This window comes from Sceloporus undulatus, chromosome 1 (assembly GCF_019175285.1).
Source record: "Sceloporus undulatus isolate JIND9_A2432 ecotype Alabama chromosome 1, SceUnd_v1.1, whole genome shotgun sequence".
In the NCBI taxonomy this organism is placed as follows: Eukaryota; Metazoa; Chordata; class Lepidosauria; order Squamata; family Phrynosomatidae; genus Sceloporus; species Sceloporus undulatus.
This window is the reverse complement of record NC_056522.1, coordinates 226280752-226294224: the sequence shown is the minus strand read 5'-3', so window position 1 is coordinate 226294224 and position 13473 is coordinate 226280752. Positions and strand designations below refer to the sequence as shown.

The 13473-nt window shown below is 39.4% G+C and overlaps 1 protein-coding gene across 3 annotated transcripts in view; it reads left to right on the top strand.

Annotated features, from left to right (window-relative positions):
• The window catches only part of ARHGAP15 (Rho GTPase activating protein 15), a 558688-nt gene that overhangs the window by 523318 nt on the left and 21897 nt on the right, over positions 1-13473 (top strand). For all 3 annotated transcript variants that reach the window (XM_042466422.1, XM_042466424.1, XM_042466423.1), the window contains one exon: positions 10904-11006. In XM_042466422.1, the coding sequence (XP_042322356.1) occupies positions 10904-11006 (103 nt within the window). The remainder of the gene's footprint in view (positions 1-10903; positions 11007-13473) is intronic.

Here is a 13473-nt window from a genome sequence, read left to right as displayed (position 1 = left end):
TTTTCCAACATTTTTTTCTCTTCTCTCTCGCTTTTCAGGAAGGCGCAGGGAAAGATTTTGCATGAATAAAAAGCAAATCAATCCATACCTTAAAGAGTAAATATACATTTGCCTAGATGCATTAGATTTTTAAGTCACTATTTAAAGTATAATGTTGGTTTTGCTGCAATTGGTTTAGACCTGTAACATTTAATGAAAATATGTTCTAGATTAGATAGAGGAAAATATTATGTCTGTATTTTCTATTTTTGAGTATCTTTTTATTCATCTCTACTTCTTTATGTTTGATTTCTATTTATCAGCCTGAACAGAGAGAGAGAGAGAGACGATTTAGTCGTGCTTAAGAGTTCAGCTGAAATAGGCAAAAATGCATTCTGTTTTAGCAACATTTCATATTAGGTACAAGATTTGGGAGTGATGAGGGAAATATATTTATAAAAACAGGCTGGCACAAAGCTACTGAAATTCAACAAGGACAATAGAGATTGTCTAAATCGGATGTTTTATTTACATCCAAGAGGGCAGAGCATAATTTAGTTGCCTCGAAATATTTCACAGACATTAAAACTATAGCAAACATATCAGCAGGGAAGCTTGCACAGCAGCACAGTGGGGGTGCTTGCAGAGCGTCTGCCCAACACGATGGCTGGTTATAGCCAGAATCAGCCTCACATTTTCCTGTAGCACTCAAAATCTCAACCTGGTTCGCTCCATTGTTGTTTTTCCCCCAAACAGAGGCAAATGAGGCAGAGTGATAGACGAAACTGTGAGTTGAAATAGTCTTGTTACCAACAAACAAACAATATAAAACAAAAAGAACTTTTTCCTCAGGAACATGATGTAAAGCTAACCCTAGATAACTGGGATTGGTAAACAAGGGAAAGGGAGAGAGATACACAGAAAGAAAGATGTGTTTAAAAAATAATCTAAAAGAACATGGAAACATTTTCAATTGACTTTGAAGCTGGGCAACATTCTCTTCAAAATTTAGAGCCCATGGAGGCAAAATGGTACAAAGACTCAAGGTCCTAGATCGTGTTAAAGTAAAGTCATAAATGGCAGTGTAACATGAAATGTGCACACATGTTTCCTAAACTTCTTTGGAAAGAGGAAACAGTGGTGAGGAAAAATCACACTAAGTCAACCATGATTAATGCAGCAGGATTGAGGATAGGGCAGAAGTCAAATGCAACTATCTTGCAACACAATGAATTTACATGCGGCTGAAAGCATAGGTCTCTTCCTAGCAAATGGGAGTTATGGGAGATAAAACTGGACTTCTTGTTCAGTTTTAAAAATTATTTGCAATAGCACCCACAGCCATTTAAAACTGATGACTGGAATCACTACTTGAGTAGTCTAAGAATATTTTAGTGGCAAAAGACTGGAAGTTTTGTTTCTTCGTGCATTGCGTGACAATCTCTGTCTTTCCCTGTAATTTGTTATGTTCTGCTCTGCACAATACATACTGTAATTCTAGTGGTAATCAATGGGCTACCTGTAATTGTGAAAATGAGTGTGGCCTATGTTATAAATATATTTTGCCCCCACCTGCCCTCATTTTTACATATTTTGTGTCCAAAGCGACCCTGGAAAGCCTGATGTAGTGTCAGTTAAATAATTCTTCTCAGACCTAGTGAATAAAACAAGAAATTGCCCACCATAGCCATGAGTATTTGACTTACTGAATTACAGAATTTGTGTGTAACTCCTTGGCCATGGGAGACTGTGAACAGAGGTTCAGGAAAACCGTAGTGAATTTGTGCACAAGAAGAAGAACATGCGTGTGGCATTGCCCCTTTCCCATGCCACATGAATCAGCATATCAGGATTGTTTTGTTAAACTGAACATGTTTTCAGTCTGCCAATTTATTTTTATTTTTTAAGCCATGTTTTGCAATACCAATGGGGGTCGGAGAAACCTTACACAGAGAGATCGGTATCAACCTTTCTAATGAAAGAATATCCAATATTTTCATGGAACTATAAAAGAGAGAGTGAGTGTTATGGTAAAAATCCTAGCCTCAGCAGCTTTGTGTGGGAAATGGTGAAATGTGACTGTGATTTATAATGAGAAAAGGTATCTACAACATACAATTTTCTACCTAGCTGCAAATAATAATTCATAGTGATGTCCCTTCTAGATAAAATACCTTTGCTATGGAGGACCCATGTGGTAAGATGATCATGATAAATGTCAGACCAGTGCAGGTAACGGCTTTACAAACCATTAAGATTAGCTCCCTCTTTTTTCCCTGATGATAACAGTAACCGTGCTGTGAGCCTATGTGGTAATAATATCTCAGTACTGATAAATGCCAGAGCCAGGCAGAGGTGTTTATCATTCCCAGTTCAGAACTGCTGACTAAAGTTGCCACATGTTGCCTGTTTTTTCTTCTTTTTCAGTCAGATAACAATTAGCAAATATGTTGATTCATAAAATAGTGATATGCCACATTACTTCTGCGCTTTAGCAATGAATTGGCTATTTGTCACCATCTTTGTCAGTAGCTGTGCTCAAAGATCAAAACTGAAGAGGGCCATTTTATACTCTGAAACAACTAGATAGAGTTAGAAAATGTGGATTTTGAATTTTGCATTCTTTGGTCACCACATCTTTCTGAATATTTTGTTCCATGACTCATTTTATCTGATGTCTCAAATAGCATTATGTCAAACCGTGGAGTGAAAGTATGTGGTGATGGATGCTAATCAAAATATTTTTTTAAAAAAAAATAAAATTTGTAAAATGGCTTTTATGAAGAATAGATGTAATGATGTACCAAAGTTATCTATATTTGTATCAGAGGATCTTCATACTACTTCTCAATTATGAATACCATATATGCTTGACCATAAGTCAACCTCATGTATAAGTCGAGGGCAAGGTTTGGAACCAAAATTATGAGTTTTGATATGACCCAAGGATAAGTCGAGGGTAAAACTTAGGGGCATGTAGCAAAGGATCTAAAGGATGAAGCTAAGGAAAACAATGTCAAAAAGCTTTTAAAAATTCCAGCAGGTATAACTGTTTGTGCTCATACTAACAGATGGATAGATGAGAGAGCAGAGGGGGGGAGGTGGTCAGTGGTTGCCTTTCACCAGTACTTAAGTATAGTACTTAAATCGACCCGTGGAAAAGCTGACCCAGATTTTTGGGGTCAATTTTTGGACTAAAATTTCTAGACTTATACATGAGTACATACAGTAGCTTCAGCAGGTCATTATATTCAGTTTGATTTGAGAGAGAGAGAGAGAGAGAGACTTTGTGACCATATGTTAGTTGCACCAAGGAATTTATCACACAGGGCATTTACCACTGCCCAAATGCTGCCTGAGTGTTTCCCAAATGTTTCAGAAGTGCATTAATAAAAATGGCTTTTCTGAGACTTCCCCATGAACACTTCCATGACGGAAGGGAAGCAGGAAGCCTCTATGATGTTTCAGAAGCGCAATGGATGTTTCCACCTCCAGCGCTTCTGAAACATTTGGGAAACACTTGGGCAGCGTTTGGGCAGTGATAAGTGCCCTGTATGATAAACTCCCTAGTGTGAATAAGGCAGCTTTATAGGTCTCCAGTTTGTCACTGTAATTCAGGAAAAAAATAAGCTTGACTTTTACTTCTCATGGAGTCTCATTATGACATAGTACAGAGACACAGTCAAGAACATAATGAACAATATCCTCCACTTTCCCCAATCTACAAGGGCAAAACCATCCAGAGAGTGGTAAATCTACCATGGGGCTGTTGGACCCTGTATGGACACATGTGGCTTAGCTCTTAAAACAAAACACTATCTTAATTCATTAATTATTTTAAATTTTATAGTTTCATAGTTTCTCTGAAAAATGTTTTAAATTTCTTTTTTTTCCTTTTGAAGACAAATTATTTGCATTCTGTATCACAGTTATGTTGCAATGGTCATAAATGCCTTCCCAAACCTTTTTGGGTGGCAACTGTACTGAGAGATTGATGTTTGCTCAGTTGGGGTGCAGGAAGGTGACATTTCCACCTCTCTCCCACAAGGAATTGCAGTAGGGATCCTTCAGCATTGCTTGCTGACAGGACATAGGTAGAAAAATCATCTTTCTGCACCCAATTGCCAGCTGAACAGACCTCCATCTCTCATGAGGTTGCTGCATGGTAAAATAGGTTGGGGGTCAGGCCAGGAGATATTACTTAGTTATCCAACCATAACTAGGGGGCTCAATAGAATGCCCCTTTCCTAGCCAGATCGAGGATGTGGCAACCTCATGCCGAATCCCCAATCCAGCCATTTGAGAGCACAAAAAGGAGCCGCAAAAAGTGGCTCCTTTTTGCACCCTCAAAAGGGCACCATAGCCACAGTGGCGTAGCTATATGGTGCTCCATTGGCGCTGTGTCATATGGATGCAGCGCCGGAAGAGTGCTATGACACCGCACGCTGTCTTGGTGCCCTGGGGATGGAGTCAAGGCCTGTGTCATTTGGACGTGACACCCTGACTCCACCCCAGGCCAGCCTTTCAGGCTGGTCTGTACAGGGCCTAAGTAGGCAAGATAGGTTCCATCTGCACTGCAGAAATAATCCAGTTTGACACCACTTTAACTGCCAGGATTCAATGCTATGTAATTCTGGGAATTGTAGTTTTTGTGACCCCGGAGCTCTCTGACATGGAATGTAAAATGTCTCACAAAACTACAATTCCCAGAAATACATAGCAATGGGTCATAGCAGTTAAAGTAATGTCAAACTGGTTTATTTCTGCAGTGTCGATGCTGCTGTAAAATATGAGCCAAATACCACCATTCAAAGGCCTTTTCCGTAAGCAGTAAGTATGGAATGGCAATTATATGTGGAATTGCTATTATTATTATTATTATTATTATTATTATTATTATTATTATTATTTTCCTGCCTTTCTGCCAGTACGGAAACTCAAGGCAGAATACAACAAGTATAAAATAATACAATTTAAAAACAGTATAACACCATAAGCTACCATAAGATTTCACAAGCAAGTTTCTGTATTGAATGGTGGCTGTGCTTCCTTGTAGTTACATGATTTACATCTCATAAAGAAAAGCAGCAGAAGAAAGAGATGGAATATGGGTATGACTCATTATATTCAATGGCTCCTCTTGTGCACAAGATGGAACAGAAATAGGCATGTAATTCTTTGTTCATTTCATTCTCAAAGGGAAAAATTAGTAATTTAGGATTGTTTTCCCCGTTTTGAGAATGTTTTAAACTCACTCTGTGCAAAATTCAAATGCAGACACTTTTCTGCACAAAAACAGCATTTCCTACATAGAAAATCAGAAAAAAATCTGTGCAAAAATATTTTCTGTGCAGAAAATACTATGTCCAAGGGAGAAAATGCTAAAGTTCTGGGCATGTTCTGTGCAAACTTTCCATACCAGTCTTTTGCTCCAAAAACAGTATTGTCTGGGTAGAAAACATTATTTTCTGTTCTCTTTTCCCCTTGCAAATTTTGCAGCAAATAAACCATGAACTGTGAACAATTTGTGAAAAATTGTATCACTCCAGCTTTTTTGTCATCAGGATTTTGCAACATTTAAGAAACTCATTTTTTTTACCATTTTTTCAAATATTTTGGAACATTTTTTCATCCCTAAAACAGAATGTGAACATCTGACCAAATAGATCTGTTGAGAATGTGGATTCAGAGAGTCCCCTTTCTCCCAAAAGTCATAAGATTTCTTCACTACACACCCTGACCACCCAAAGCACATTTACCACAACCTGGCAAAATTATTGAACATGATCAAGTAGAGATGTGATGAACATGGGTTGCATTATAATAACCACACGAGTTGTTCCATCGCATGACATTTATCCATTCAGTTCACATTCTCAACACTTCCTTGTGTATATATATATATATATTAGATTAATCCAGAAAGGGAGATGAAGAGGGAGAAGGAGAAACTTCTCATAAAATCTGACCCTCACAAAAAAAAGTAGCCAGTAATTACAACTGAGTGCCTGATCACACACTACTTTCCAGTAGACATTGCCACTGAATCCCAGACTTGTGCATACACTCTTCATTATCCTTGCCATTTATGGAAAACAGTAATGGACTCTTGTGTTTTTCAGTCTACAGTATCTCCTTAACAATATAATTGTACACCAGAATGGGAAGCACTGATAGTTCCCTCAGAAAATATCTGGCAGTTGTGATGTGTGCTTGCTGTGGAGGAAAAGGACATGGCATTGAACAGGTCTTCTTTATTTGGCCTGGATTGTCTTTGCATCACCTCTGTAGTCACTGATTAACTTTTAGCTGAGGTCCAGTATGTATTGTTTCTCTTTGGATAGAACAATATTGCATTAGTTTGAGAATAAGCCTTGTCAAGCTCTGGTTGCATATATTCCCATTTCATCCTTTGGCATGGCTGAGAGAAAAGCATCATCAGCTTTCACAGCTGTTTTGATTAATCACAGTTTTTCATTTTATCCAAAGATGGGCAAATGTTGGTAAATCCTAATAATGATTTATTGAAAGAAGCAAACTTCAAATTGAGGTTTGTAAACTGGCATGTTTCTATAAACCATGATTATGATTAATCACAATTTAGGTTTGGCTATAACAGAAAACTGTGGTTAATCAAAATTGAAAGCAAATGGATCTCATCTCCTTCTTGTACCAACATTAGAAGTATAGATGGTGGGAGAAATCCTAAGTCCAAGGATCACAAAGACACATCCTTATAAAGATAAAACATAATTTATCATTATGTACAACACAGTTACTGAGAGATGTAAGTGAGAAGAAAGCCCTTCTGCTGACTTAGCCTACAATCCATACAGCATTAAGCACTGGGTTGTAAACTGGAAACTAATGTATGATTTTCAGACATATCCTGTATTTTTCTGCCACAAGAAATGTATCTCCTCTTTACTAGAGGTCCCAAAATGCTTCAGAAGTAGGACAATTAAACAATGAAAATAATTTCAAAAATTTTAAACTACACTGGATAAGGCCACTAACAACTGTCAGGTTATCTAAAACCTGCAGCATGTAGAATGATTTCCTTATGTCAGGGGCCTTGAACATTTGTTTTATCTTATCTTTTGCAAAATGAAAGCGCAGCTATACATGCTTCAACATCTCATGCAAATATCTTAGTCAGAAACCATATTTTAAGACTTGAAACCATTAATCACATAAAAAGTATGCTTATCCCAAGTCAGTCAGCAGCAACACTGTTATCACATCATCAAAAGAAGTTTCACATCACAAAGGCGATTATAGGTCTCAGTCTCACATTCTTTCATTACTGACTAATTGTTTTCTACAAAAAGGCAGTTATGAAATGATTGAAAGGATATCAGGCAAGGGACAGGATATAGACTAAAGATGTCAACGCGACTTTTAGAACTGATCTCTAGACAGCATGAAAATAAAGCATTATAAGCCCTGGAACTATACGGTAAAATATACGAGTTATGCAGCAAAAGTAATGACTACAATCTATTTTGTTTATTTAATTGATGCCTTGTTTTTCCACCAAAAAGGTGTTTAAGGTGGCTAACAACTATCAAATGCAAATTTTAAAACAGCAACTTTATTAAAACATGACAGAAAAACAAATCTTTCAAAGTGAATTTTAAACACACTAAATGGCCAGCATCCCATCATTTAGCCTGGTTCAGAGACAGCATGAACACATCAAGATGTGGCAAGGATATCAGTTTTTATTCTTCTGCTTTTAGACATGGAGAGAAATAAATATTAAAAGGAACAAGGTGAAAAAGAAAAGGAAGTAAATTACCAAAGATCTACCTCAGTGAAAAGTTCTATATCTTAAAGAAAAGATAATAGAGAGGGAGCAAACATATCCTTCAGCAGTGAGTTCCAGAGCTGAAGGGCTGCCACCAAGAAATCTGTAAGAAACACATCTAGCCTAATTCTTACTGAAATGACAAATCTTTGTCTAAGCTATAACACTTCAGACTGTAGGTTCAACTTATGTTTGTAGATACAAAGAATTCCATCTTTGGTGTTCATTTTTCAAACCAAACCTGCTTGTCAGAAAGAAGGGATGTAGCCTAGTTTCCTCACTGACATACTAGTTTTCTATTTCTAAGTGATGATAAGTATTAAAGTTCCTATCTCTAGTCTGAAGCGTTGTGCTCAGGTTCCTGTTCTCTCACAACCAGTTTACAAATAGTAACATAAACTGTGTAGTGTAAACATACTATATCTTACCAAATATGAGTTTGCCATGGGGGGGGGGGGAGGTGCCATAACAAAGATCACAAGGATTCTTGACTGGAGGAAAAAGGCCACAACTTTATTGAACAACACAATCATAGGGTTGGCCCACAAAGCATGAGGTCTGGATCTGTCATCCACCAATCCGCTATTGGTCGATGAACCCAATTGCTTGGTCATGGCCAAGTTCCAGAATGACAAACGAGGTGATACTGGTTAATCTCCCCTACACTCCTGATAACCGGTTGTTCGTTTACTAGCATTTTCACCCCTTGTCACCGTGGAACGCTGCCCCTGCAATGGCAACACCGAATCTTCTTCGCACCCCTGGGTCCCTATTGCACTCCCGATCCAGAGCTATACAGATCCTGGAAACCAGGCCCACCAGATCCAAGTCCTATGCTACCACCCCTTGGAAAGTTATGATAGCTTAGTCCCATCTCTTACAGAGGGAGAGAGGGTGGGGAGAGCCAAGCTGAAAATGGCACCAGTCAAATAGTGCCCAAGGCCTAAATAGGCCCATCAACCAATGGGAAGCTGGGAAAAGGGGAGCAAACCCACCCCCGGCTCCCACCAATCATGGGCCTCTCTAGCTGCCACCCAGTCAGCAGCACTCCCCCGGTGCTCTCTGGGACATAAAGTCCCAGCACCAGATGGAAGTCCCCGCCAGCCAATCAGCAGCTGGCGGGCTCTTTGAGGCCCAGGATGGCCTCTGCAAACAGCCCTTTCCCTCCCACAGCAAACTAGCCAGCCTAGTAAGTCTGGCGGCTCTACTTAAAATAAATCTTGTGCCATGTGCCATCTGCATTTAGTCTTTCCTGAGGATTTCATGTTACTGAGTAATTTTGCCACATAACATAATTATATGTTTTGCTACTTGGTCCAGTTTTGGGTGAATAGTGGATGTATCCAGTATTCATCCAGTATTCTAGAAATACATGTGTTGTTTTTTCTTGTAAAAGCACTTTGGTCAGTAGATCCACCTCCTGGATATGGATCATGGCCTGAGTCTACAAAATGAAGACAGCAAAACAAACCTTACTTGAAAGGCATAGCCTTATTAGCCTGGAAAATCAGTAGGCAAAGGGATCTTGCAGCACCTTTGAGACTACCTGAGATGCATTGAGGAATTCCATTCAAGTCTATGGAGTTTATCCCACAGCTTTCCTTCCACCATGCTCCCATTGCATAGACGTCACTGATCTGTGACGGGAGCCTCCTGGTGGGATCGCGGATGGCGGAATGCTTCCTTTTTCATCATGGAAGCATTATCGTGTTTTAAAAAGAGCCCTTTTTTAATAACGGATTAAATCATTATTAAAAAAGGCCCTTTTTAAAACACTTACGATAACGCTTTCATGACGAAAATGGAAGCGTTGTGCCATCCACGATCTCACCAGGAGGCTCCCATCGCAGATCGGTGACATTTACTCAACAGGAGCATGGTGGAAGGTAAGCTGTGTAATAAATAAACTCCATAGACTTGAACGTAATTCCTCAATGCATCTGAGTCTATTTGCTCAGTGAATCTGAGGAAGTAGGATCAAGTCTATGAAGGTTCGTGTTACCAACATTTATCTTTCAGTTAGTCTCAAAGGTGTTGCAAGATCCCTTTGCAAACTTTACTTTCTTGTACAGGAGATAAAAAAGTTGGAAAAAATTACCCTTTAATATGCAAAACACCAGGTGAAAAGAAAACTGAGGGTGTATCTAGACTGATTCAAAAGTCCAGAAAGCCCCAGAATTTGTTTTTGTTCTCTCTCAGTTTATTTCCCATACAGGTTTTCTATTTCAGAATATTTTCTGTCAGCTCTTAGTATGAGCAGAAATTTTTATACCAGCCCACCGAGGTCAGTATATTTTAACCCAGTATAAAATTAGGCAGTGGGTGGGGAGGAGTAGGGAGGAACACAGTATGGGACAATCAGGAGTCTATCGCATTGGCCTTGGGGAATGCGACTAGAGTGGAACGAAAGGGGGTGGGAAGGGAACGGAATGGGGAAAAGACACATATTATCGCACAGGAGAACACTACTGATGCCACCAGAAGTCCCCAATCCATTCCCCATCCATCCCACAGCGGCCAATTTTCAAGAACAATTCTGATACGCAGGCTTTTCAAGAGTTTTTTCTGGGCTTGCACAAGATGAGGAAGAACACTGGGAAGTCTCCACCGGGGTTTCCGCTTCTTGTATTAATGCACATGTATTATGCTGTGTGCCTTTAGATCATTTCTGCAACTGCCATCATCCAGCCTGGAGGGAGTGAGGGGGTGGGAAGGGGCTAATTTTGAATTTTTATTGTATTCCGTATGTATTTTTGTTACTGTAACCCACCCAGATTCCTTGTGATTGAGTGGGCTATAAATTATTATTATTATTATTATTATTATTATTATTATTATTATTATTTCTGATTTATCAGAACCCTAAGGTGAAACTATGGATTGTCCTTGGTGAGATTTGGTCAGATAAGATTTTCCTCTTAGACAGGCAGCGTGTGACTTGCCCAAAGTCATCCAGTGGGTTTCTGTGACTGAGTAGTTCAAAACCTGGTCCCCCAGAATCCTAGTCCAATCACTACACCCAAAAGGGAAAAAATGTTCAAAACATTATTGGTGTATTCATACACAGCTTTCTATGATAATCACAGTTCAGTGGCCTTTGTTTCTTTTTTCCAGAAACCCAAGATGACAACAGAGTGAAATCCATAAAAGAACTTGTACAGAAGCTCCCCAGACCAAACTATGACACCATGAAAATACTATTTGAACATCTACAAAAGTAAGTTAAGATGGTGTGTAAAATTTGAAATTGAAAACTAAGAATTAGAAATGACAAGAGCACTTTGATAGTAGTCCAAAACAGACAGGCCAAATAAAGCACCTTCCAGGCACTTTGGGGGCATAGTGTTCAAATGATGCATGCCTCCAAACTGCCGAGAAGTTGCTCTGGGGCCACCTAAGGCCCATTGGTGTGTGGTTGCGATGGTCCTGGTGCAATTGGAGTAAAAAAAAAAGTGAATCTGACTTTCTGGAAAGGCCATATCATGTATTCTCTGCAGTACTTTTCAGTGAGTGGCATGCAGGGCATATTCTGGTTAATAACTAGCATACAAATACTTTCTTTTGCACATAATTAGCTTACAGTTGTAAACCACTTAGACACTCCTTAGGCGGTATGAAGCGGTATATAAATGAAGCTTGTTTGTTTGTTTAATATAATTATTGGCTAACATGCTTACTTTTCCAGGTATGGTTCCAAGAACTGGAACTTAGAATGCAGATTCAGGAATTAGTGAATCTCCTCTTATTAAAAATAGCTATGACTGCAATTTGTTCACACAAAAAAGGGTTACAACAATTGGTTACAGCGTAAAAGGGCTTGAACTCTGCATGCGTCTGGATACAAGCATCAGTAGACCCAGCTGATGTGGTTCAACTGGCTGATGTAAGCCAATTCGCCCAACCTGGCTGCTGGGCATAACCAGGGTAACAAATGTGGGATTCTATATTGGTTGAAGCCACCTGGGAGTGGAGCAGAACTATGTGCCTCAGAACTAGCTGTGAACCCTTATGCCCATGCCTTCAGTATCCCACACGGGGCCCCTGAACTGAGTCTGCTGAGGACACTGGCCCTATCCTCCTCAGCTGGATCCAGGCCCCGTGCTAAAAGCTCTAGAACGAGTTGAAGAGAAGAGCACGAGGACCTGCTTAAATAGCCTGGCAACGGGCCTCAGTGGAGCCTACACTTGGCTTCCTCTGATCCCACTCACTAGCCTTCCTTGGGTGGCAGGCATCTTCTGCATCTACAAATGCACCTTGTGATCCAGCCCAATGACTCCACAGCTACAGCTGCCATCCAGAAGCAATAAACGGGGAAACAAATTCCAGTGGATCCTGGTGGTGGCCATTATCTTGATCACTACCAGGGTTGGGGCAAAAAAGGAGAAAACCAGAACGTCATAAGGTAGGAGAGACAGCAGATGTGGAAACTACAAGAGGAAAAAGAACATTTGTCATCCTGCAGAGACCTAAGGTGTCTAGGAAAGACCTCCTTGCTACCCATCAGTACTGACCTCTGATTGGACATCAGCATTCTGAAGTTTGGGTTGGTTTCCTCATTCTGTTTGATGTGGCATTTCAAAGGCTGGAGTGAAATTTCAGCCCATTCCTAAAATCAGATTGGGCTGAATACTTAGTCCCATCAGTTTAGACCCATTGAGTCAGTGGGATGTATCTTCATCTTGACTCATCATTTAACAATTGATTCAGTGGGTTTACTTTAGTTAGAATCTACCAAAATGATTTAGCCCTCTGTTTATTGAGGCTGTGATCACCCATTAGTTGGTAGACTAAGCCATAGAAAACAGATTATTTACATTAATCAAAATATAGCCAAATTTACAATGCTATTTTATTCTAGAAAGTTGACTGATATCAAATTACATGCCTACAACCCACTCTGTCTTTTTCAGAAAAGTGGGTATAAATTTGTATTGCCACTATAAGTACTTTAGAATTTAACATTTGAAAAGTGTTTTCATTATTTCCACCAGACTGAGTTTATCTGACAACTCCTTGCAATGTTACCAGTGTGATATAACCTACTAACCATTTCCTGTGGAATGGCCTGGCTATAACTGATAACCTGCATTTTAAAGAAAGAACAAAAGAAAACTGCACAGAAATGAGCAAACAATTTTAGTTCTGGGTTTCCACAGACAAGAAGAGTGCAGAGTGGCACTAGACCCTCTAAATAATTATATGGTTGAGCAACAGAAATTCTGTTTTACAAGAACATGGAAAGTAGCTAAAAATGATCTTGCCTTATTTTGTTGTACAATCAAATGGTGTGCTCAGAAAGGTGAATCTTCCTATTCATTTCCTAACAAGTGGGACCATGTGAATTGTAGAATCATAGAAATCAGTGGAAGAACTGCAACAGTGAAAGTTCAATGTTTCCTGACAGCCATTAGCCTTAGACTTTGAACCAAGAAGAAGGTTATAATATTGCTTCTGATTCTTTGGTGTGTTTTCTGGGGCCATAAAGAACAATTTTTTACTTTACTTGGGGGATCTGTGCCAGCATCCCTGCTGAACACCTTATTCAAACCCGGTAAGTCTATGACAATGTCAGGGAAAGGGGGATCAATAGAATATACCACACTTCAAAATGGGAAGTGAATGACTGAAAAGAGGTGTAATATTAACAAAAATGGAGTAAAATGGGAGAAAAGAGTGGCATACAC